General features: G+C 42.8%; 1 protein-coding gene and 1 non-coding gene across 3 annotated transcripts in view; both read right to left on the reverse strand.

Moving 5' to 3' along the window:
- Positions 1–2453: 2453 nt before the first annotated feature.
- On the reverse strand, positions 2454–3629 carry LOC123730831 (uncharacterized). The gene is made up of 3 exons (XR_014382886.1): positions 3485–3629; positions 2858–3187; positions 2454–2694 (listed from the first exon to the last, which is right to left on the reverse strand). It is a non-coding gene; the product is annotated as an uncharacterized LOC123730831 (transcript).
- A 9019-nt stretch (positions 3630–12648) lies between these two features.
- LOC106572775 (UPF0606 protein KIAA1549L) overlaps positions 12649–22452 on the reverse strand; it is a 194419-nt gene continuing 184615 nt past the window's right edge. For both annotated transcript variants that reach the window (XM_082969699.1, XM_082969700.1), the window contains 5 exons: positions 21226–21627; positions 20961–21058; positions 20207–20517; positions 18192–18343; positions 12649–16684 (listed from right to left, as the gene is read on the reverse strand). In XM_082969699.1, the coding sequence (XP_082825825.1) occupies positions 16415–16684; positions 18192–18343; positions 20207–20517; positions 20961–21058; positions 21226–21627 (1233 nt within the window). In that variant the 3' untranslated portion in view covers positions 12649–16414. The remainder of the gene's footprint in view (positions 16685–18191; positions 18344–20206; positions 20518–20960; positions 21059–21225; positions 21628–22452) is intronic.

Consider the following 22452-nt stretch of genomic DNA (forward strand, 5'->3'; position numbering starts at 1 on the left):
ATCTAATTGGAACCAATACTTTGTCCTGGTCAAGTTGCATGGTCAGAAAAACTTACTAACTTTTTCATATTTGGCATGGGAACTAGAGAGAGAATGGCATACTAATAACAAGTCTGTTTATTACCTCTCTGTACTAGGAAATATGTAGCCTGAGTGACAGTCTGTGCCATCATTCCAACTCCTTGACACTTGTTTGGCTTGAGAATGAACAATGGAATTGCCCAGAGCACAAAACCAGTGGAAGCAGAATAGCCCCAAAACATAAATGATCCACCACCATTTCTTTACAGTAAGTATGGGGTTATTTTCTGTTAATGCATCCTTCTTTCAACAACAAACCCAACACTGGTGTGTGTGAACAAAGAGATCTATTTCATGTCATCCAAGAAATGTAAACACCTGGAGTTTGTTAAACGACATTGGTACTTGGATTGGAACCGGTGCTATGGTCAGATTACATTCAAATCTGGCTCTATGGCCACGAACACAGGTGGTGGGTTGGTGTTGAAATAAGGATGCTGTGCCGAAGTGACATTGACATCCATAAGGACCTGTATGCCAACAATGTCCTCTCTGGTGGTACCACCATGTACTCTGGTATCGGTGACCACATGCAGAAAGAGATCACAGCCCTGGCCTCTAGCAACATGAAGATCAAGGTAAACCACTGAGAACATGTTGGGAAACTGTTAAAGAATACAACCAGTCTGAAATCAGCTCCCACTCCTACTTAATCCACTGCAGGTCTGTTTTTGTAATCAGTCCATCTCAGTGTCATTTCCACAACTATAGCATTTAGACCAGGGGTGTTAAACTCAATGGAGCACCTAGTGTCTGCTGGTTTTTGCTTTTTCCTTTTCTACCTCATTTTCATTATCTCCAGCGCAATACCAGTGTCTACATTTGTGAAAACGTTGCGAAGTGAAAGAACTGTCTCTACCACTGCCTCTACAGAGAATGGTTTTTGATTTATGGTATTACTACAACCTCCCCAAACTTCACCCTGCTCTGATCCACTCTGTTCTGACTCTCCTAATGTCTGTTGTTGTAACCAGTCCATCTCAGTGTAATTCCCACAAATGTAGCATTTAGACTCTTGTCATATAAACTACTCTGGCTAAACAATTGATAAAAGCAAGTAAATACTTATATGGAGAGAATTCAACAGACCGAATCATGAGAATGCCTCTGAGATGGTACTTTCCAATGGTAGTCCACATGTATTTTTTATTTGTAAAAAATACATTAAAAGTCAAAACAAGACATTGAGCTCATCTAAGCCTACATATCTATAACCTATTCAGTCATCTCTTACACTACACTGTTTTAAGAGCATTTTAAGCAAGCCATTCAATAACCAACTACATAATATGCCATGAAAATGACTGGTAATTTATTAGCAACACACATGTCAGCAAGACCCACAGAAAACAACCAAAACAGAACAAATGAATGGTCTGCTATACCATAAACCCAATGCAATGGAGTATATCTACACAGAATCACACACAGTCATCATAAACCTCATCAGGGTCTTCCTCTGCACCCCTATCTGTGTCAGGTGGTATGTTCTGCTCAGGCTCCACTCTGGGAAGCTCCACTGCATTCCCCTCTGGAGGACTCCATTTTCCTATAGACCAGGGGGTTGACAAATCAAGAGGGATAATATGACACAGTGAATGTATTAATGTATTACTATTATAATAATATTTGTAGCAAGGCATCAAGATGTAAGACCTGTGGTTTCAGTTACAGCCCTGACTTTTCTCATAAAAGGAGACATGATGATAAATGATACAGTAGGTCATTGGTGACCTGGAAAACTCATGTAACAAGAGTTTAGAATAGACAAGGTACTTGTGGTGTGTTTTCTTTAGTGATGCTGTGGTGTAGACTAGAGCACCATACAGTACCTCTGGCTTTCAGAACCCAACACAGGGTCAGTGTCATGACAACCAAGGTGGCAACCACAAACAGGATGATGCGAGTGATGTCCACGATGACCCTGAGCATGTCTGGTTAAACAACAACCACAACAATAACAAAAGGACAAAACTAAGCCACAGGGTCAACTTTTTCATGAGGAAAATAGTCATGAGATCCAGTTGCCAGTGATTTGAATATCTCAAATCATTGGCAACTGGATCTCATACATTTCCTATTAAATAAATAGCTGCAGTTGATCATGTGTTGACCGCGTGAAGAGAGTAAGGCTACCACAGACAGGATGTTCATCTTCTCCACAGTGTTCCATCACTTCACCATTTCCTGAGGGGGAGGGGACCAGAGCAGGTTGAGTCTATCTAGTCGTCTCAAAGCAGAACCTTTCAGTGGGACACTTCAGCAATGCAAAGGTAACATACTTACTGGTTACATTAAGCTCCAGAGGCCGGCTGATTCTGGTGTTTGGATCACAGTAGTCAGGAAGAGAAAAGAAACAACGGTAGTATCCTGAGTCAGACAGGGTGATGTTGTGGAGGGTCAGGTAGGACACACCTGTCCCTGAACCTGTATGATACCAGGTGAGGGTGTGTCTGGACTGACCCTTTAGGGGTAAACAGGTATCCCCATCTTCCCTGCACCATGACACTATGGGTTCAACCCTGAAACTCACCCCACAGGACACAGTGACAGAGCCAGAGATGGGAGCACTCCACCAACAGTCATCAGACACAGAAAACTCTGCTTGACAATCTGTGAATTAAAACAAGCATATTCAAGCCTGAAATAAGGCAAACATCTCATTTGAATAGCAATTTTAGGAAATCAGGAATTTAGCTGCATGGAATTCTAATGTACTGTATTCAAGAGGCATAGATGGACAGCATTTGTATTACATGAAGAAAGTTGATCTTACCATTTACTATGACAGTGATGGAATGGCTAATGATGATTGATTGATCTGTATTAACTGAACACCTGTACAGTCCAGCATCATCTATAGAGGGATTAGTAAAATGCAGGATGGAAATTCCAGAGTTACTTGTTAAGTAGTTCCACTGGGTTTGGATGTGAGTAGTTTGGATCACAGGATTGCAGCTGTGTTGGTCCAGTTTACACCATGTGACTTGTGGTAGATCATTACAGAATCCAACAGTACAGTTAATGGTCAGTTTCTCCATGACAAAAGCTTGAACCACAGTGTTCCGATACACTCTAATATAGTCATCACAGATGGGACCTTGTCCTATGGGAGAAAAATATGATGAAACACCACAACAAAATATTGGATTCCGTAACAACAAATGTTTTAGAGTATTCTCCAACTTGACTTGGCATTAATGGGCATTACACATAGTATAGCCTTCACCAGGCAATCACTACATTAAATAATGAATCTTCAGCATCATTTATAAAATCATTGTATAATTTGCATATACTAATTTGCTCAAAGCAGCACACTGTTCATAATCAGAGAATAATGTTATTTTAAAAACATTGAAAAGTAGCGTGAAAAAAATATTTTAAATATTCTGGTCTGTACCTTGAAGTTGTTTTGCCAACAGCAGAAGAATGAAGCCAACCAAGCCTTTCCCTCCTTCATTAGACTGATATGTATCCATTCTCTTCATTTGAGCCTTGGTCTTTAGTTCACTGATAATACACATTGAACTATACTCATCTTTGTCTTGTCTAATGCAACATAAGGAACTGTTTGACTGTTTTTTATCTGTGGGCTACTTCCGCTACCACTACTTCCTCTGTGGTTTTTATGAAGCGTATGTCTGCTGCTAACATCTAAACCTATGTAATGGCTGTGGTCTTACCTGCATTGTTCTTTGATGATGATCTTGTTGAGATGGATACACATAAACAGGAGTCCACGTAAACTGGGTCTGCCAGTGTATCCAAACATTACTGTTGGCCTATTCTGAAAAGACCCTACACCTCAGAAAGTCAAGCCTCTCTGTTGTCTACTAAGCCTACAGATAATAATACATTGTACATATTGAAATACAGTATAACACTTCCATTTGAGGAGTATTATGCAAAAAGGTTAAATCAATCTCAAGCTCTGTTTTGTCCCAAATCAAACAGAATATTTTAAGGAGAGATGGAGCACAATCCTTGTGACCACAACAGTGTTTTATACAATCTAAGACAAACAGGGACTAAGAAAGAGAAAACTAGGAAAATAAATCTCTGATCAATCCCAGACCTGCTGGCCAACTCCATGAAATACTTCTGCTATAGTATACAATCTATTTGCTTTAATATTTTTTCATGGTTTCAATGTTTTCTTTATCCCTCAAGTCACCGATTGGGGTCATTTTGACACCAGAGGAATATTTTTTTTTAATCAAATCAAATTTTATTAGTCACATGCGCCGAATACAACAGTGTAGACCTTACAGTGAAATGCTTACTTACGAGCCCCTAACCAACAATGCAGTTTAAAAAAAATAAATGGATAAGAATAAGAAATAAAAGTAACAAGTAATTGAAGAGCATCAGTAAAATAACAATAGCGAGACTATATACAGGTGGGTTAATTCAGGTAATACTGTATGTACATGTAGGTCAAGTTATTAAAGTGACTATGCATAGATGATAACAGAGAGTAGCAGCGGTGTAAAAGAGGGGGAGGGGGGGCAATGCAAATAGTCTGGGTAGCCATTTGATTAGATGTTCAGGAATCTTACGGCTTGGGGGTAGAAGCTGTTTAGAAGCCTCTTGGACCTAGACTTGGCGCTCAGGTACCGCTTGCCATGCGGTAGCAGAGAAAACAATCTATGACTAGGGTGGCTGGAGTCTTTGACAATTTTTAGGGCCTTCCTCTGACACCGCCTGGTATAGTGGTCCTGGATGGCAGGAAGCTTAGCCTCAGTGATGTACTGGACCGTTCATACTACCCTCTGTAGTGCCTTGCGGTCAGATGCTGAGCAGTTGCCATACCAGGCAGTGATGCAACCAGTCAGGATGCTCTTGATGCTGCAGCTGTAGAACCTTTTGAGGATCTGAGGACCCATTCCAAATATTTTCAGTCTCTTGAGGGGGAATAGGTTTTGTCGTGCCCTCTTCACTACTGTCTTGGTGTGCTTGGACCATGTTAGTTTGTTGGTGATGTGGACACCAAGGAACTTGAAGCTCTCAACCTGCTCCACTGCAGCCCCATCGATGTGAATGGGGGCGTCTTGATCACGTTGAGGGAGAGGTTGTTGTCCTGGCACCACACGGCCAGGTCTCTGACCTCCTCCCTATAGGCTGTCTCGTCGTTGTCGATGATCAGGCCTACCACTGTTGTGTCATCGGCAAACTTAATGATGGTGTTGGAGTCGTGCCTGGCCGTGCAGTCATGAGTGAACAGGGAGTACAAGAGGGGACTGAGCACGCTCCCCTGAGGGGCCTGTGTTGAGGTTCAGCGTGGCAGATGTGTTGTTACCTACCCTTACCACCTGGGGGCGGCCCGTCAGGAAGTCCAGGATCCAGTTGCAGAGGGAGGTGTTTAGTCCCAGGGTCCTTAGCTTATTGTTGAGCTTTGAGGGCACTATGGTGTTGAACGCTGAGCTGTAGTCAATGAGTAGCATTCTCACATAGGTGTTTCTTTTGTCCAGGTGGGAAAGGGCAGTGTGGAGTGCAATAGAGATAGCATCATCTGTGGATCTGTTGGGGCGGTATGAAAATTGGAGTGGGTCTAGGGTTTCTGGGATAATGGTGTTGATGTGAGCCATGACCAGCCTTTCAAAGCACTTCATGGCTACAGATGTGAGTGCTACGGGTCGGTAGTCATTTAGGCAGGTTACCTTAGTGTTCTTGGGCACAGACACTAGGGTGGACTGCTTAGAACATGTTGGTATTACAGACTCGGACAGGGAGAGGTTGAAAATGTCAGTGAAGACACTTGCCAGTTGGTCAGCGCATGCTCGCAGTACACGTCCTGGTAATCCATCTGGCTCTGTGGCCTTGTGAATGTTGACCAACTGACCAACTGTTTTATTCAACCCTTCCCATTTAGAATGACTTTTTTAACAGACCTGTTCTCAATAACTCTAAATCATTGTTTAGTGTTTCTGTATAAATATGGAATAAAATTAAAATATACAAATCCTTGGGGGTCATTTTGACCCCAGAGAAAAAAACAATTTCAAGGAACAATAAAAGTTTCAAGGACTGATAACCATGGTTCTTTCCCAGTTTCAAGGAGTGATAACCATGGGTCTTTCCCAGTTTCAAGGACTGATAACCATGGATCTTTCCCAGTTTCAAGGACTGATAACCATGGGTCTTTCCCAGTTTCAAGGACTGATAACCATGGGTCTTTCCCTGTTTCAAAGACTGATAACCATGGGTCTTTCATATTGCTGGTTACGAGTTCAAGCAACTGATTTCAATCACAAGACAGACATACTGTACTGTAGGTAATAAGACTATTCAGGTCTGTGAAAGTGAAAGAGCTATCTCTACCACTGCCTCTTGTCACGACACCGACGGATGGTGGCGCCCCTCCTCGACCGGGCGGCGCTCGGCGGTCGTCGTCGTCGCCGGCCTACTAGCTGCCATCGATCCTTTGTTTCACTTTCTGTTGGTTAGGTCTAGGTAGGCACGCACCTGTTTTGGTTTAGTTATTAGTAGGGGGGGTTATTTAGTCTAGCAAGGTATGTCTGTGTTTGTGCGTGATTATTTTCGTCAGGTTGTACGTCTGGGGAACAGGTGTTTTTTCCTTCTGCCTGTGGGTTTTGTGGCAGTGTGTTTTGGGCTGCGTCCCTACGCTGTGTTCGGGCTGTTAATGGGTATTTGTTTTACCTTGCCCTGCCCTACCTGTTTTTGGCAAGTGTGGATTATTTATTAAAGACGAGTGTTCACGGACTTGTGTCTCCTGTGCCTGACTTCAACCCTCCTGCTTCCTTGAGCATTCTGACACCTCTACAAAGAATAGCTTGTGGTTTATGGTGTTACCACAACCTCCTCAAACTTCACCCTGCTCTGTTCTGACTCTGTTCTGACTCTCCTAATGTCTGTTGTTGTAACCAGTCCATCTCAATGGAATTCCCACAGATATATCATTTGTCTCTGAGATGGTACTTTTCAATGGTTTTCAATTTAATTTTAACAAAATAATATATTTTTTAAATACATTAAAGGTCAAAACGAGCCTACATATATATCAACTATCTAAACATCTACTTAGACTACACTGTTTTGAGCATTTTTAAGCAAGCCATTCAATAACCAAGTACATAATGTGCCATGAAAATGACTGGTGATTCAATAGCAACATACATGTCAGCAAGACCCACCGAAAACCAACAAAACAGAACAAATGAATGGTCTACTATACCATAAACCCAATGCAATGTAGTATATCTACACAGAATCACACACAGTCATCATAATCCTCATCAGGGTCTTCCTCTGCTCCCCTGTCAGTCAAGGTGTGCACACTTGAGATCCTGATTAAGTCCCACTCAGCTCTGTCCCAGTTAGGGGTGGAGTGCTCTGAAGGAGGAAGAAGGAGGAGTGAATCAGAATCAGAATTACTTTATTCACCAAGGACATTTACACCCAGAATTTGACTTTGTGGGGAATTCCGTCCTGAGTTAAGCGTGCGTAAATGGAACGTAATTCCCTTTTTATGCACTTTCCTCTCAATGTGTATTCTGTCCTTGAATTTAGGCATGAGAATAGCATGCCATTCACCCACTTTTTATTTTGGGGTGGGGATCAATGAAATGAACCTGTCTGGGCTAGTGGGACGTCACCGTCCCACCCTATTCAACAGCCAGTGGAACAGCGTGGCGCGAAATACAAAAACCTCAGAAATGCAATAATTTCAATTTTTCAAACATAGGACTATTTTACACCATTTTAAAGATAAGACTCTCGTTAATCTAACCACATTGTCCGATTTCAGAAACACTTTACAGCAAAAGCAAAACATTAGATTATGTTAGGAGAGTACATAGACCAAAATAATCACACAGCCATTTTCCAAGCAAGCATATATGTCACAGAAACCCAAAACACAGCTAAATGAAGCACTAACCTTTGATGATCTTCATCAGATGACACTCCTAGGACATTATGTTATACAATACATGCATGTTTTGTTCAATCAAGTTCATATTTATATCAAAAAACAGCTTTTTACATTGGTGTGTGATGTTCAGAAATGTATCCCCACTGAAACCTTCAGGTGAATTTTCTAAATTACTCATCATAAACGTTGACAAAATACATAACAATTATTTTAAGAATTATAGATACAGAACTCCTTTATGCAATCGCTATGTCAGATTTTAAAATAGCTTTTCGGCGAAAGCACATTTTGCAATATTCTGAGTACATAGCTCAGCCATCACGGCTAGCTATTTTGAAACCCGCCGACTTCGGGGCACACTAAACTCAGAATTAGTATTAGAAAAATTGTATTACCTTTGCTGATCTTCGTCAGAATGCACTCCCAGGACTGCTACTTCCACAAGAAATGTTGTTTTTGTTCCAAATAATCCATAGTTATGTCCAAATACCTCCGTTTTGTTTGTGCATTCAGGTCACTATCCAAATGCGCGAGCGCATTTCGAGAAAAAATAAATTCTAAATATTCCATTACCGTACTTAGAAGCATGTCAAACGCTGTTTAAAATCAATTTTTATGGTATTTTTCTCGTAAAATAGCGATAATATTCCAACCGGACAATAGTGTATTCATTCAAAGAGGAAAAAGAAAAACAGCGTGGTCTCGTGAACGCGCATCTCCAATCTCTTAGTCACCAGGCAGACCACTGAGAAACTGAGCTACCATACTCTGCCCAGAGACAGGAGACGCCTCAATCCGCTTTCTGAAGGCTTTAGAGAGCCAATGGAAGCCTTAGAAAGTGCTACGTAACCCCAGAGATACTGTAGTTTCGAAAGGGACTAGAAAGAAGAACTACAAATGATCAGACAGGCCACTTCCTGCTTGGAATTTTCTCTGGTTTTTGCCTGCCATATGAGTTCTGTTATACTCACAGACACCATTCAAACAGTTTTAGAAACTTCAGAGTGATTTCTATGCAAATCTACTAATAATATGCATATTCTCGTTTCTGGGCAAGAGTAGTAACCAGTTTAAATCGGGTACGTTTTTTATCCGGCCGTGAAAATACTGCCCCCTAGCCCAGACAGGTTAAGGTGTGTCTACATATAAACCTTATTCTGACCTTGACTTAATTCCATCATAATTCCACCACCATTACGTGCAATGAAGCAATGAATAATGTTGAGCAACCTGTCGGTTCCAAATTGGAACAACATCTACTTTCTTTTACCCGACATAAATAAAACTATTCTCCATGCGCTGTAATTTACACATTTATAAGAGCTAGGTAAGAGGTATTGATGGACAGTGTTTGTATTGAATGAAGAAAGTATATGTTACTATTACAAAGATGGAATTGTTAATGATGTAGTGTCTATCTTTATTAATTTGTACTAAATGCAGGAAAGAGGGGTTTGGGTCAGGATTGCAGATGCACCATGTGACTTGTGGTAGATCAGTACAAAATGTGATAGTTAATCACAGTGGTATGAGGTAGTTAAGTAAAAATACTTTAAAGAACTACTTGTCGTTTTTTGGGGTATCTGTACTTTACTTTACTATTTATATTTTTGACAACTTTGACTTTTAAAGAAAATAATGTACTTTTTACTCAATACATTTTCCTGACACCCAAAAGTACTTGTTACATTTCGAATGATTAGCAGTACAGGACAATTGTCAAATCCCTGCACTTATCAAGAGAACCCTGGCATCCCTACTCTGATGTGACGGCCTCAATAAACACAAATGCTTTGTTTGTAAATGATTGCCTAAGTGTTGGAGTGTGCCCCTGGCCATCCATAACCGTTTTGCTTAACATAAGGAATGCACAAATATTTATACTTTTACTTTGACTTTTGATACTTAAAGCATATTTTAAACGAAATACTTTTTGACTTTTACTCAAGTAGTATTTTACTAGGTGACTTTCACTTTTATTTGAGTCATTTTCTATTAAGGTATCTTTACTTTTACTCAAGTATGACAATTGAGTAGTTTTTCCACCACTGGTTAATCGTCATATGCTCTGTGATAACTGTTTAAACCACAGTGTTTCGTAGCACTCTGACTCGGTCAGTCGCATGGCAGGGATCTTGTCCTATTTTCCATTAGGAGAATAAGGAGCTCTCCCCCTACTATAGATTAGTAATTGGTGATAGTTTCACTATATTGCCCAAATGAGACGTGAGACTTTTCAGTAAAGAAATCGATGTTTACGAATATTGTCAAAACGTATGACATGTCCTGAGGTTTACTTTCTGTAGTAAGCATACATTAGTCATTATTGAGTGGTCCTGTATGGCTCAGTTGGTAGAGCACAGCTACCTGTAAATCGCTTTGGATGAAAGCATCTGCTCAATGGCACATATTATTATTAGTTAGAGTTCATGTATTCATTCAATATTATATCATTGCGAAAATATATATATTTTATACAACTTTGAATAAATAATTTTGTGCAAGGACGTTACCAAGCAGGCCTTTCCCCTCATTACTTTGTATACCTGTTCTCTTAACTTGAGGCTGACGATACTAACTGGTGTGCACTATATTCTTGGATAAAGGAAAAATATCCCTGACCTGCCCTACTGAATGCTATTTTCCTACCGAAGAAATAATCAGAAGCCTACTTGTGAAGACAAATTTCTGATGTGGTTTTTCAACGGCTTTACACCTAAGATGCAATGACTATGGCCATCCTTCTTTCCACTGTTGTTTTGATTATTTAAAATATATTCTTGAATAATTACAGGGTAATGTGAGTTTCCCCACTGACAGCGCTTTGAGCATCTGGAATTGAATTATTATAGGTAAATGTGTGTCGGAAGGTAACCTACTCTGTGTAACGTCTGCTTCCAACTCACACCCTCAAACACGTAGATCCCCTGAACGCAGCTCACTTTCCAGCCCACTTTCCAGCTCACACCCTCAAACACGTAGATCCCCTGAACGCAGCTCACTTTCCAGCTCACACCCTCAAACACGTAGATCCCCTGAACGCAGCTCACTTTCCAGCTCACACCCTCAAACACGTAGATCCCCTGAACGCAGCTCACTTTCCAGCTCACACCCTCAAACACGTAGATCCCCTGAACGCAGCTCACTTTCCAGCTCACACCCTCAAACACGTAGATCCCCTGAACGCAGCTCACTTTCCAGCTCACACCCTCAAACACGTAGATCCCCTGAACGCAGCTCACTTTCCAGCTCACACCCTCAAACACGTAGATCCCCTGAACGCAGCTCACTTTCCAGCTCACACCCTCAAACACGTAGATCCCCTGAACGCAGCTCACTCTCCAGATCCCAATCACCTGAATTCTAATCACCTGTTCACACACCTGTAGGTCATTATCACACACTATTTAGTTCAGGCACCCCGTCACTGAGGTATTTTATGTTTTGTGACACGTCTTTCAGAGAGCTGGTTTTCCCGTGATTTATGCCTTCCGTATATAATATGTTTTATAATATGTGTAATAGGTCCTGCTGATTGAGTCTGCGCAATATTATCTGTGCTGTAAATTCTAACATATAGACCTACCACCAGGGGGAAATAAAATATGCTAAGCAACATATCATTGAAGAATTTATTTGCGTTAGGATTTATTTCTCGCTGATTGAGTCTGCACAATATTTCACATTATCTGTGCAGTAAAGCCTAACGTATACTGTAGACCTACTGCCAGATTCAAATAAAATATGCTAAACTACATATCATTGAAGAATTTATTTGCGTTAGGATTTATTTTTCTCGATTAAGTGTTTCCTTTTAGAATTAGGCTTAGCCTACTGCGCAATTTAAAATTCAACAAAAGGTTTAGAACATGATAAACTTGAGGTAATGGTTCCAGAATCACCAGGTGCATTCATCTTTCGAATCCAAACAAACCTGAATTCATGACCTACTGAAAAGTGAAAACAAGATGAATGCCAACAAATCCAGATTCTTCCCCTCTCTGTATGACCAGTCCAACACATGTGGGGATATTTGGACCTCCATTTTGCAGGACCATAATCATTGCAATGCGGAGCAGAAGCAGCAGCAGCATCAGCAGCTGCAGCATCAGCCGGTTAGAGACACGGAGCGGTGGCCTGACATGGGCATCCTAGTGGTGAACAATTACCAACCTCTGGAGGTGTTTAGTCCTCCGACCGGTATCCATGTGGCCAGGAGGAGCGAAATGGACGAAGTCAACGAGCTGGCTATCCTGACGATGGAGTTAGAGTTGGGAGTGCAGATGGGAGAGCCTTTGGATCGTGGGAGATGTAAAATACAGTGCTATTTTTTTTCATATGACAATCTGACTTCAAACGCGCTGTTTCGTATTGTAGGCCTAGTAGGTCTATGCGACAGAGAGACAGTTTGGGGCATCTGATGCTGTTGTCTATTACAATGTTAGACCTCTTTGCAGAATTAGTGCCAGGACTTTATAAATTGATTGATTCTCTTTCCCTCCCATTATAGATGACTTCCTGAGCAACCTTCATACATCTGTCAACCAACAACTGAGAAGAGAACGATTGAAATCAGGGAAAAACTATAATGATTGTCGCTCATCAGAATTACCTTGACTAACAACTATTTATGTTCATAAATAAATAATATATTAAAGTCACAAACCACATTCCCCATCAAACAGCCAATCTGTCATCACTTTTATTGAGTTAATTTGCAAAGATTCAAATCGCATAATCTGGCATCCTGTTTCTCTCTTCAGACTGATGTATCTGCATTCAAATGTGAAATGTGTTCATTTCAACACAAAACTGGTCAGCATCTACAGAACAGACAGAAAGGGATTCATTGTACAATACAGCAGCTACATGGTAATATAACCGTCCATCCACAACTATGAGTGTTGTCAGTCCATCAGCAAAATAAATGCTGGAAACAGAAAAGCAACAGAGTTCTGGTTTGGAGTTACAGTAAGAGAGAGTATTCCTCTGCTATTTACACACAGACACACTGGACGGGCTGGAAAACCTAATCTGCCAGGGTGCATCTGAAAACAGATAGTCTACTGTACAGGGGGTCAGTAAAAAAAGGAAATCAGGGTGAAAAACTATAATCTACATCTGAAATAATACAATAATGTGTCGTCATGATAAACACAGAAGGACAAAATATGTTACATATCTGGGACAACTCTTCATTTTAACAGTTCATTACCTCTCTTATCTTAGCATTACAGTCATTTGAGAATTAAAAGTATTTTTTGTTGTTGCAATACCACCTACGATGTGTGAGGTGATATGCGCTTCCACCCATTCTTTGGTATACTGTGACCAAAACAATTACACTCTTCCCCCTGTCACTTGTTCCTCTTATTAAAGATAATCAAACCAGGCTCATCTCAGTCTTGGGTTCCATGTGTAGACTCATGCATGCCATGTCCATCCATTATAATACCAAGAGCCACTGTATGAATACTATACTGAATAGGAGCACCCTTCAGACAAGGTGTGTTCACCCACTGGGAATGAGAGAATGAAAGCCAGACTCCATGTAGAGGACCAAACTCCAGGACTGGGAGCTGCCCTAACCTTCTCACCTTCCTGTCCAGCAACAGTTAACAGAACAGACATATACCTATAGGATAAAGTGCATTTGAGCTGGTTCTCATTAAAAATAAAAAGTTACAGTACAATCATCAAGGAGGAGATCAAACTCATTAGGATAGACTTTCACAATATGATGCAAAGAATGCACTACTGACAGAGGGCCTTGGTCTTCAAAGTTCAAACCAATCTTTATGTAGTTAGCAGTGTCCCAGTCCACCACTGACCTTATGTAACAGCATAGTACCATTATACCTACTAGAGGACCTTGTGCCAATCAATCCTGGGGATTTTGTGCATTAAACCATAGATGCACATCTCCAGTCCTAAAATGTCAAAGAGTCAGTCTGGTTTTTGTCTTATCTGATCATTACTAGAAGAAAAAACATAACAGAATGTAGAAATGTATTGTGTAGAACAGATATGACCCTCTGTTATGTAGAATCATTACAGTGCAATATCTACTTTCTGTAACATTGCTGAGTGGATTCTGTGGCCAATTTATGATTTCTTTATGATTTCTAAAGAAAAGAGAAATCTAACTGAGCACTGTGTCAGCGTTTAAAGTGTCCTCTCTCCTTTATGTTAAGAAACACATTACATTTACAGTTGTGTTAAACCCAGTCCAACTTTACCGTGTCCAAGAAAAGGGCTACAGTACTGGATTTATGATCATGTTCACGTTGTGAAAGGCAGTTTGGAGGCATCGTCAAGAAACAAGTGAACTTGTTGTTGGCGTCCTTCAGATTCAAGTGTTTGTCGACAAAATAATCACAATTTATGAGGCACATGTGTTCTGAAAAGTGTGTTTCTTCCAAACATGGTGTCAGATCTCAACTCACTATTCATATCCATTCATATACAATACCAGCACCTCCTTTTCTTTGGAGAAAATCAACACCCTTCATTAAATCTACTGACTTCAATTGTGCCTAATTTGTGGTCGGATGTTACAAAACAGACCACTCATGTTGTTTTCAAACTGCTTGAAATGATACTTAGAAGACATGGCTGAGCACAGGAAAGGGGAATCTGACTCAGTTCTCAATTGTCATTGAAGAACATAACAAGCTAAATCCCCTCTCAGTCAGTGGATGGAATACTCAGGGCCATTGGAGATGACAACAAAACAGGTGTCTCTCTTTTAGGTGAAATGTACTTGTTCTATAAAAAGAGCTAAGATACATGGCACCCCTCTACATGCTTATATATACACATTATACAACGGGTGGGTCTAATCCTGAATGCTGATTGGTTAAAACCGCATTCCAGCCGGTGTCTATTCCACAAGTTACCACCGGCTAAATCTATGATGTTAAAATGCCTATTTACTCTGTTCCATATGACTGCGCAATCCACTGCCTCATCATCCCAGCCAAGCAATTTATAAACTTAATCTCCACTATGAAAAGCATCTAGACATTATCTCACATTTCCTTTAGACTAACATTTAGTTTTCAACAGCGGAGATTTGTATAAAACTTGCTGTCTGTCTCTCCGACATTTGCAACATTGTTTCAATATTCAAATTCAATCTCCAGCTGTCCCATAGTAATGAACATGTCGGGAGTCGGGACAAGACAGACAGGCAGCGTTTCTCAACAAGTCAAAATCATGAATCAGCTGGTATTATTTTTATGGATATATACAAAGAAATGTCAATTGAAAAAAGGTAAAACTAAACAAAGTGCAGCTAGTTTGCAGTCTTTCCAGCTTCAGTTTGAAGTGACTGTTAGCTGTGTTGTTGGCTAGCTCCTCTGAACAACATTGTCCTGACAAGTGAGCACATTTTGTATGCCAGGCAAAATCGAGCCTCATTAGCTCATTGTTATGGATTTATCCAAATAAATATCTCTAGAAAACAGCTAAAACAAATGCAAATGCAACTAAATTGCTGTTATTCTAGCTGTAAGTTAGCCTTAGTAGGCTAACTAGAAAGAAAGGGATAAGAACGTTGCCAGCCAGTATGGAAACAAAACATTTATAACAAATGACTGGGTCGCATCCATAAATACAGAACAAAAAGACTGAACGACTGTGTGTCGCGTCTCTACTGTAGCAACCAAACTGATAGAATGAACGACAAGCCGGCTAGATTTGTGTCGGGACTATATCTTGTGGAAGCATGTAATAGTATGAATAAATTCATCAAAATACAGTTTTTTAATGAAAATATGTCAATCATTATTTGAATATGTTGGTAACACATTGTATAAAAGTGATGCCCTCGAAGCCGGTGTTTGGAGGATATAGTGGCACGGTCTGCCTGCCCTCGACTTGGTCTCAGGCCTAACAACAACCCTGCCAATATATCCTCCAAAAACCCTTGGCTCGTTATCACTTCATTCTGATGTTCTGAAGTGGTTGGACCTTTGTGCATGAACATGTGACGAGTCTCTCTGCCTCATCAATTGTTCTATTGATGTCGTGACATACTCCTCTGTGGGTTGCTAAGGTTACTGTCCTGGTTAGAGAAACACTCATCTTTCATTATTACAGGTCTTTAGATGTGGGAATGACATATGTACAATGTAAAGGAACAGGTGGTGTAATGTAACTATAGAGACATCGTTAAGAAGAGATGACTGACAGTTTGAGATAGAACACTTTCACCCTTCAGTAACTCCAAAATAACAGCATGGTGATGAAACACATCAGAGCAATGTGGGAGAGGGGGAGAGAGAGAGAAATAGAAAGAAAGAGGCTTTTATCAGTCTTAATATACAAATGTCAAAAAAGCTGAGTTTGAGAGTTTGTTTAGTCTCTAGTTTTACAGCATGTTCAGAAAAGAGAGTGCTGCAATTCCACCTCCCGGGCCACTAGAGGGAGGGATTACACCTGGAACTCAAACATGTCTGTCTGCTTCTTGGCCAGCTTTGCCACCTCCTGGCGGATTGCCTGGACGAGGGCGGATGTGGAGAGACTGCTGAGTGGGACTCTGTCTCTGGGCTCCCCCGCATCGGGCAGGCTCTGCTGGGACGCAGTGGTGGTCGTGGTGGGGGGTGGCTCCATGGCCTGGCCGTAGTGTAGGGGGAGTCTGGGGGAGCTGCCTTGAGGGTAGCGGGGATGAGGGAAGGCCTCCACGTACCCTGGGAGAGCCACCTGGAAGAGAGAGTAGGCCAGGCGTCACCAAAACAACCACACAGGGTTTGATACCCACCTAAATGATAGGAAATACAGCTGATGCTTTGTTTTTTTACTTTTTTTCAAATTCAAAAACATTATCCTTATTGGATCAGTTTGCTGGGTGAACATTGTCTCTCTTCCACATGTATTACACATATTCAAATGGCTGAAAACAAGGGAAAATATACACAAGCACACTTGGACGAAACTCACACGATAAAATAAATTAAGACGTAAAAATTAAAACGGCGATTAAAATATCTGTGACTTTTAAAAATGGACTTTCCATTCAAACCAAGCATTTGAACTCCACTTCTGAGTTACTTTAGAATGTGGACATGACATGTGCATGACTGTCTGACTCTACACAAAACGAATCAAAGAAAGATCCAAAAGAAAAAAGAAAAGAGGAGTTCATTTAGGAAATGTGCTCAACTACCCCGGTATTTTGCTGTGTCCACTCAACGCCAGCCATACATTCAGTTCAGCAAATGGTTTCTAAATGACACTGGTTCTGCAAAAAGACACTGCGTGAAGACATCTGGTTGAAACAGGCAGACAAACAGGGATACAAAGAACATTCCATACAGAAGAGGAAAGGCCAGTGAGGAAAGGGGAGGTCACATGGTCATTAACAGTGACAGATGGGGAAATGGAAACCATTTCATGTTTAACAGACAGACAGAGACAGAGAGAGTATTGTATAATAGAAAATTAGGAACCAAATTTTGCTTAGTGGTAGATGAGGAATGAGCTCACTGTCAATCCCTGATAAAGCTCTCTGCAGAGGCTGTCATGAAAATGTCTTCATATTCACTGATGAGTCACATTTTGGTGTCTTACAAACATCCAGGAAAACACATTGAGCTCTGTAACTTATCTTTCCATTAGTTTACATAACAACTCTAAGACCTGGGGCAGGATTGGGCTTTCCCTTGTGTATGGTATGGTTGTGGCTCGAGGTAGAACATACCCTTAAACACAGATTTAGGATCAGAATATTCCACCCCCGTCCTAACTTTACCATAAGGTAACGTATCTGATCCAGGATCAGTGCTGTTAGCAATTTATGTTACTCTTCAATAACACAAACCCCAAAGCAAATCAGTGGGAGGAAAATAGGTTTATTCAAAGAGGACAAATCATAGATGTTATGCTGAGAGGTAGATGGTCATTCTCCCCTGTCCTCAGTGATGCTCTCTCAGCGATTCTCTCCAGTGGTTCTCTAGCCAGAACAAAAGGACAGCATGTAGAATTATAACCCAGCCCTAGCCTGTGGTTGACCAATTAGAATTCCTTGCAATAATTCCCTATTACAGAAAAAACACTATTTCCCTTCATCATTATTACTCCATTGACTTCTCGTCCTTTTGACCTCTCATCCTCTGTCTCTGCGTTGTGTATTTATCTTTGACCTATTCTTTCTTACAGTGGGTAGCTACTTCCCTACGCTGTGAGTGTGGAGAGTAGGGGGGTTTCTTACAGAGTCAGCCCACTGGGGGGGCACGTCCTCAGGCTCGGGGGGGTAGGACATCCAGGATGGGCTGTGGTAGGAGGACGGGGGCGTGGAGGCAAAGTACTCAGAGTAACCCGACCGCGAGGCTGGGATGGCGTACACCGCTGTGATGGGGTTTCCTGTGGGGGGGTATGGAGGGCGTTATACAGGGGAAATACTACAATGACAACTGCCATTACTAGAAGAAGAATCAAGTTGTTCTACATTTATAACAAACAACAAAGTTAACCTAAACCTAAATCCTAACCCTGATTCTAACTCCTAACCCAAACCCTAACTCCTAACCCACCTCCTAACCCAAACTCCTAACCCAAACTCCTAACCCAAGCCCTAACTCCTAACCTAGACCCCCGCAAGGATAATAAAATATACTGCTCAAAAAAATAAAGGGAACACTAAAATAACACATCCTAGATCTGAATGAATGAAATAATCTTATTAAATACTTTTTTCTTTACATAGTTGAATGTGCTGACAACAAAATCACACAAAAATAATCAATGGAAATCCAATTTATCAACCCATGGAGGTCTGGATTTGGAGTCACACTCAAAATTAAAGTGGAAAACCACACTACAGGCTGATCCAACTTTGATGTAATGTCCTTAAAACAAGTCAAAATGAGGCTCAGTAGTGTGTGTGGCCTCCACGTGCCTGTATGACCTCCGTAAAAAGCCTGGGCATGCTCCTGATGAGGTGGCAGATGGTCTCCTGAGGGATCTCCTCCCAGACCTGGACTAAAGCATCCGCCAACTCCTGGACAGTCTGTGGTGCAACGTGGCATTGGTGGATGGAGCGAGACATGATGTCCCAGATGTGCTCAATTGGATTCAGGTCTGGGGAACGGGCGGGCCAGTCCATAGCATCAATGCCTTCCTCTTGCAGGAACTGCTGACACACTCCAGCCACATGAGGTCTAGCATTGTCTTGCATTAGGAGGAACCCAGGGCCAACCGCACCAGCATATGGTCTCACAAGGGGTCTGAGGATCTCATCTCGGTACCTAATGGCAGTCAGGCTACCTCTGGCGAGCACATGGAGGGCTGTGCGGCCCCCCAAATAAATGCCACCCCACACCATGACTGACCCACCGCCAAACCGGTCATGCTGGAGGATGTTGCAGGCAGCAGAATGTTCTCCACGGCGTCTCCAGACTCTGTCACGTCTGTCACATGTGCTCAGTGTGAACCTGCTTCATCTGTGAAGAGCACAGGGCACCAGTGGCGAGTTTGCCAATCTTGGTGTTCTCTGGCAAATGCCAAACGTCCTGCACGGTGTTGGGCTGTAAGCACAACCCCCACCTGTGGACGTCGGGCCCTCATACCACCCTCATGGAGTCTGTTTCTGACCGTTTGAGCAGACACATGCACATTTGTGGCCTGGCTGGAGGTCATTTTGCAGGGCTCTGGCAGTGCTCCTCTTGCTCCTCCTTGCACAAAGGCGGAGGTAGCGGTCCTGCTGCTGGGTTGTTGCCCTCCTACGGCCTCCTCCACGTCTCCTGATGTACTGGCCTGTCTCCTGGTAGCGCCTCCATGCTCTGGAAACTACGCTGACAGACACAGCAAACCTTCTTGCCACAGCTCACATTGATGTGCCATCCTGGATGAGCTGCACTACCTGAGCCACTTGTGTGGGTTGTAGACTCCGTCTCGTGCTACCACTAGAGTGAAAGCACCGCCAGCATTCAAAAGTGACCAAAACATCAGCCAGGAAGCATAGGAACTGAGAAGTGGTCTGTGGTCCCCACCTGCAGAACCACTCCTTTATTGGGGGTGTCTTGCTAATTGCCTATAATTTCCACCTGTAGTCTATTCCATTTGCACAACAGCATGTGAAATTTATTGTCAATCAGTGTTGCTTCCTAAGTGGACAGTTTGATTTCACAGAAGTGTGATTGACTTGGAGTTACATTGTGTTGTTTAAGTGTTCCCTTTATTTTTTTGAGCAGTGTACATTTAAAAAACAGACAAACAGGTTCTGACCTGAGTAGGTGGACACCGGCTGTTCTGCTGTGACTGAGGGGAGTGCTGCTCTGGAGAGGGGGACTGAGGGGAGTGCTGCTCTGGAGAGGGGGACTGAGGGGAGTGCTGCTCTGGAGAGGGGGACTGAGGGGAGTGCTGCTCTGGAGAGGGGGACTGAGGGGAGTGCTGCTCTAGAGAGGGGGACTGAGGGGAGTGCTGCTCTGGAGAGAGAGACATAGGGGGCGCTGTTATCATTATGCTGGGTCTGCATGTCCGTCATGTTGGTCCCAGACTCTGAGATCCTGGCCTTGGACCCCAGGTCAGGCGACGAGCTGAGTCAGAGAGAGATAATGCTCACATCGCAAAATCACATTCACATGCAACACATATTCTTCACCACAAGAGGACAGTGGTGCTCCATATAAGACCCACAGTTACACTGGATTCTCATTGCTATTCATGTCATCTTCCTCTGCACTGATTCTGCTTTCAAATGTGCAGTATACACGACTGAGATCAGTCTGGCCACACTGCATTTACCTGGTGAATATTACCATGTGAATTTGAATGTTGGGGAGTTTAGTGATTAATTTTGGGGTGAGAGTGCGGTATTGCGGCTTGGATTCATTTGAGGAAAGGTGAGAATAGTGTCAGGGTGGGTGGTGGGTGTGTGTGTGTGTGTGTGTGTGTGTGTGTGTGTGTGTGTGTGTGTGTGTGTGTGTGTGTGTGTGTGTGTGTGTGTGTGTGTGTGTGTGTGTGTGTGTCCTGGCCGTACCGTCTTAGAGAGGTCCCAGGAGGGGGGCCGGTGCGAGGGGGAATAGGGGGTGGAGGAGAGGCCATAACCATGTCAGGAAGCTGGGTGAACCTAAAGGCCTGGAAGAAGACAAGTCAACACACACATGAATAATATAGTGTGGGTTGATGTTTTCTGATAGGAGAAAGTGTCTACTTGTTAAGGTTTAGTCAACTAGAACCAGTACAGTAGTACATTGTGACCTAACATAACCATTCCCAGAGGTTTTATCCTTCCACCCACTCACAGGTTTGGGGAGGCTGCACTGATACATATCTGCTCCGTACGCCGGCACCCACTGCAGCCCTCCTCCCCGGCCACGGCTCATGGTTCCCGGGGCACTGGTCACCACGTCAGAGTAGGGCAGGGGTGGAGGTCCGGGGCTGTAGTGGCCGTGGTGGTAACCGTGGTGGGGGTGGGGATGATGGGAGTGGTGGTGGCGTCCGGCTGTGGAGGAGTGTCCCCCTGAGGCCAGGCTGAAGGCCTCCTCCAAGAGCAGGTGCATCTGCTGGCGTACCTCGTCGATGGACGGCTGGGAGCTCAACGTGGAGGTCTCTGAGTGACCTTTGACCCCTCTGGGGCAGACATAACCCCCCCGCGGGCCAATCAAACGATCCACGTTGGTCTCCTCAATCAGCTCCGGTTCAGTCTGAAACACAGAGAAAAAGAGGGGAATTGGTTCCACACACACACACACACACACACACACACACACACACACACACACACACACACACACACACACACACACACACACACACACACACACACACACACACACACACACACACACAGCCCAGGAGGTTAGTGGTACCTTAATTGGGGAGGACGGGCTTGTGGTAATGGCTGGAGCAGAACCAGTGGAATGGTATCAAACACATGAAACACATGGCTCCATTGGCGCTGTTCCAGCCATTATTATGAGCCGTCCTCCCTCAGCAGCCTCCACTGATACACTGTTTACACTTCATTAGTACTAGTAGAGCTAATACAGTTCAGACCTGTCAGAGTAGTCATTATCTCCCAGACCTATCAGAGTAGAGTCATTATCTCCCAGACCTATCAGAGTAGTGTCATTATCTCCCAGACCTATCAGAGTAGAGTCATTATCTCCCAGACCTATCAGAGTAGAGTCATTATCTCCCCAACCCATCAGAGTAGAGAGTCATTATCTCCCCGACCTATCAGAGTAGAGAGTAATTATCTCCCAGACCTATCAGAGTAGTGTCATTATCCCCCAGACCTATCAGAGTAGAGTGTCATTGTCTCCCAGACCTATCAGAGTAGAGTGTCATTATCCCCCAGACCTATCAGAGTAGAGTGTCATTGTCTCCCAGACCTATCAGAGTAGAGTGTCATTATCCCCCAGACCTATCAGAGTAGAGTGTCATTATCTCCCAGACCTATCAGAGTAGAGTGTCATTATCCCCCAGACCTATCAGAGTAGAGTGTCATTGTCTCCCAGACCTATCAG

The sequence above is a fragment of the Salmo salar genome, chromosome 26 (assembly GCF_965601325.2).
Source record: "Salmo salar chromosome 26, fSalSal1, whole genome shotgun sequence".
Lineage (NCBI taxonomy): Eukaryota > Metazoa > Chordata > Actinopteri > Salmoniformes > Salmonidae > Salmo > Salmo salar.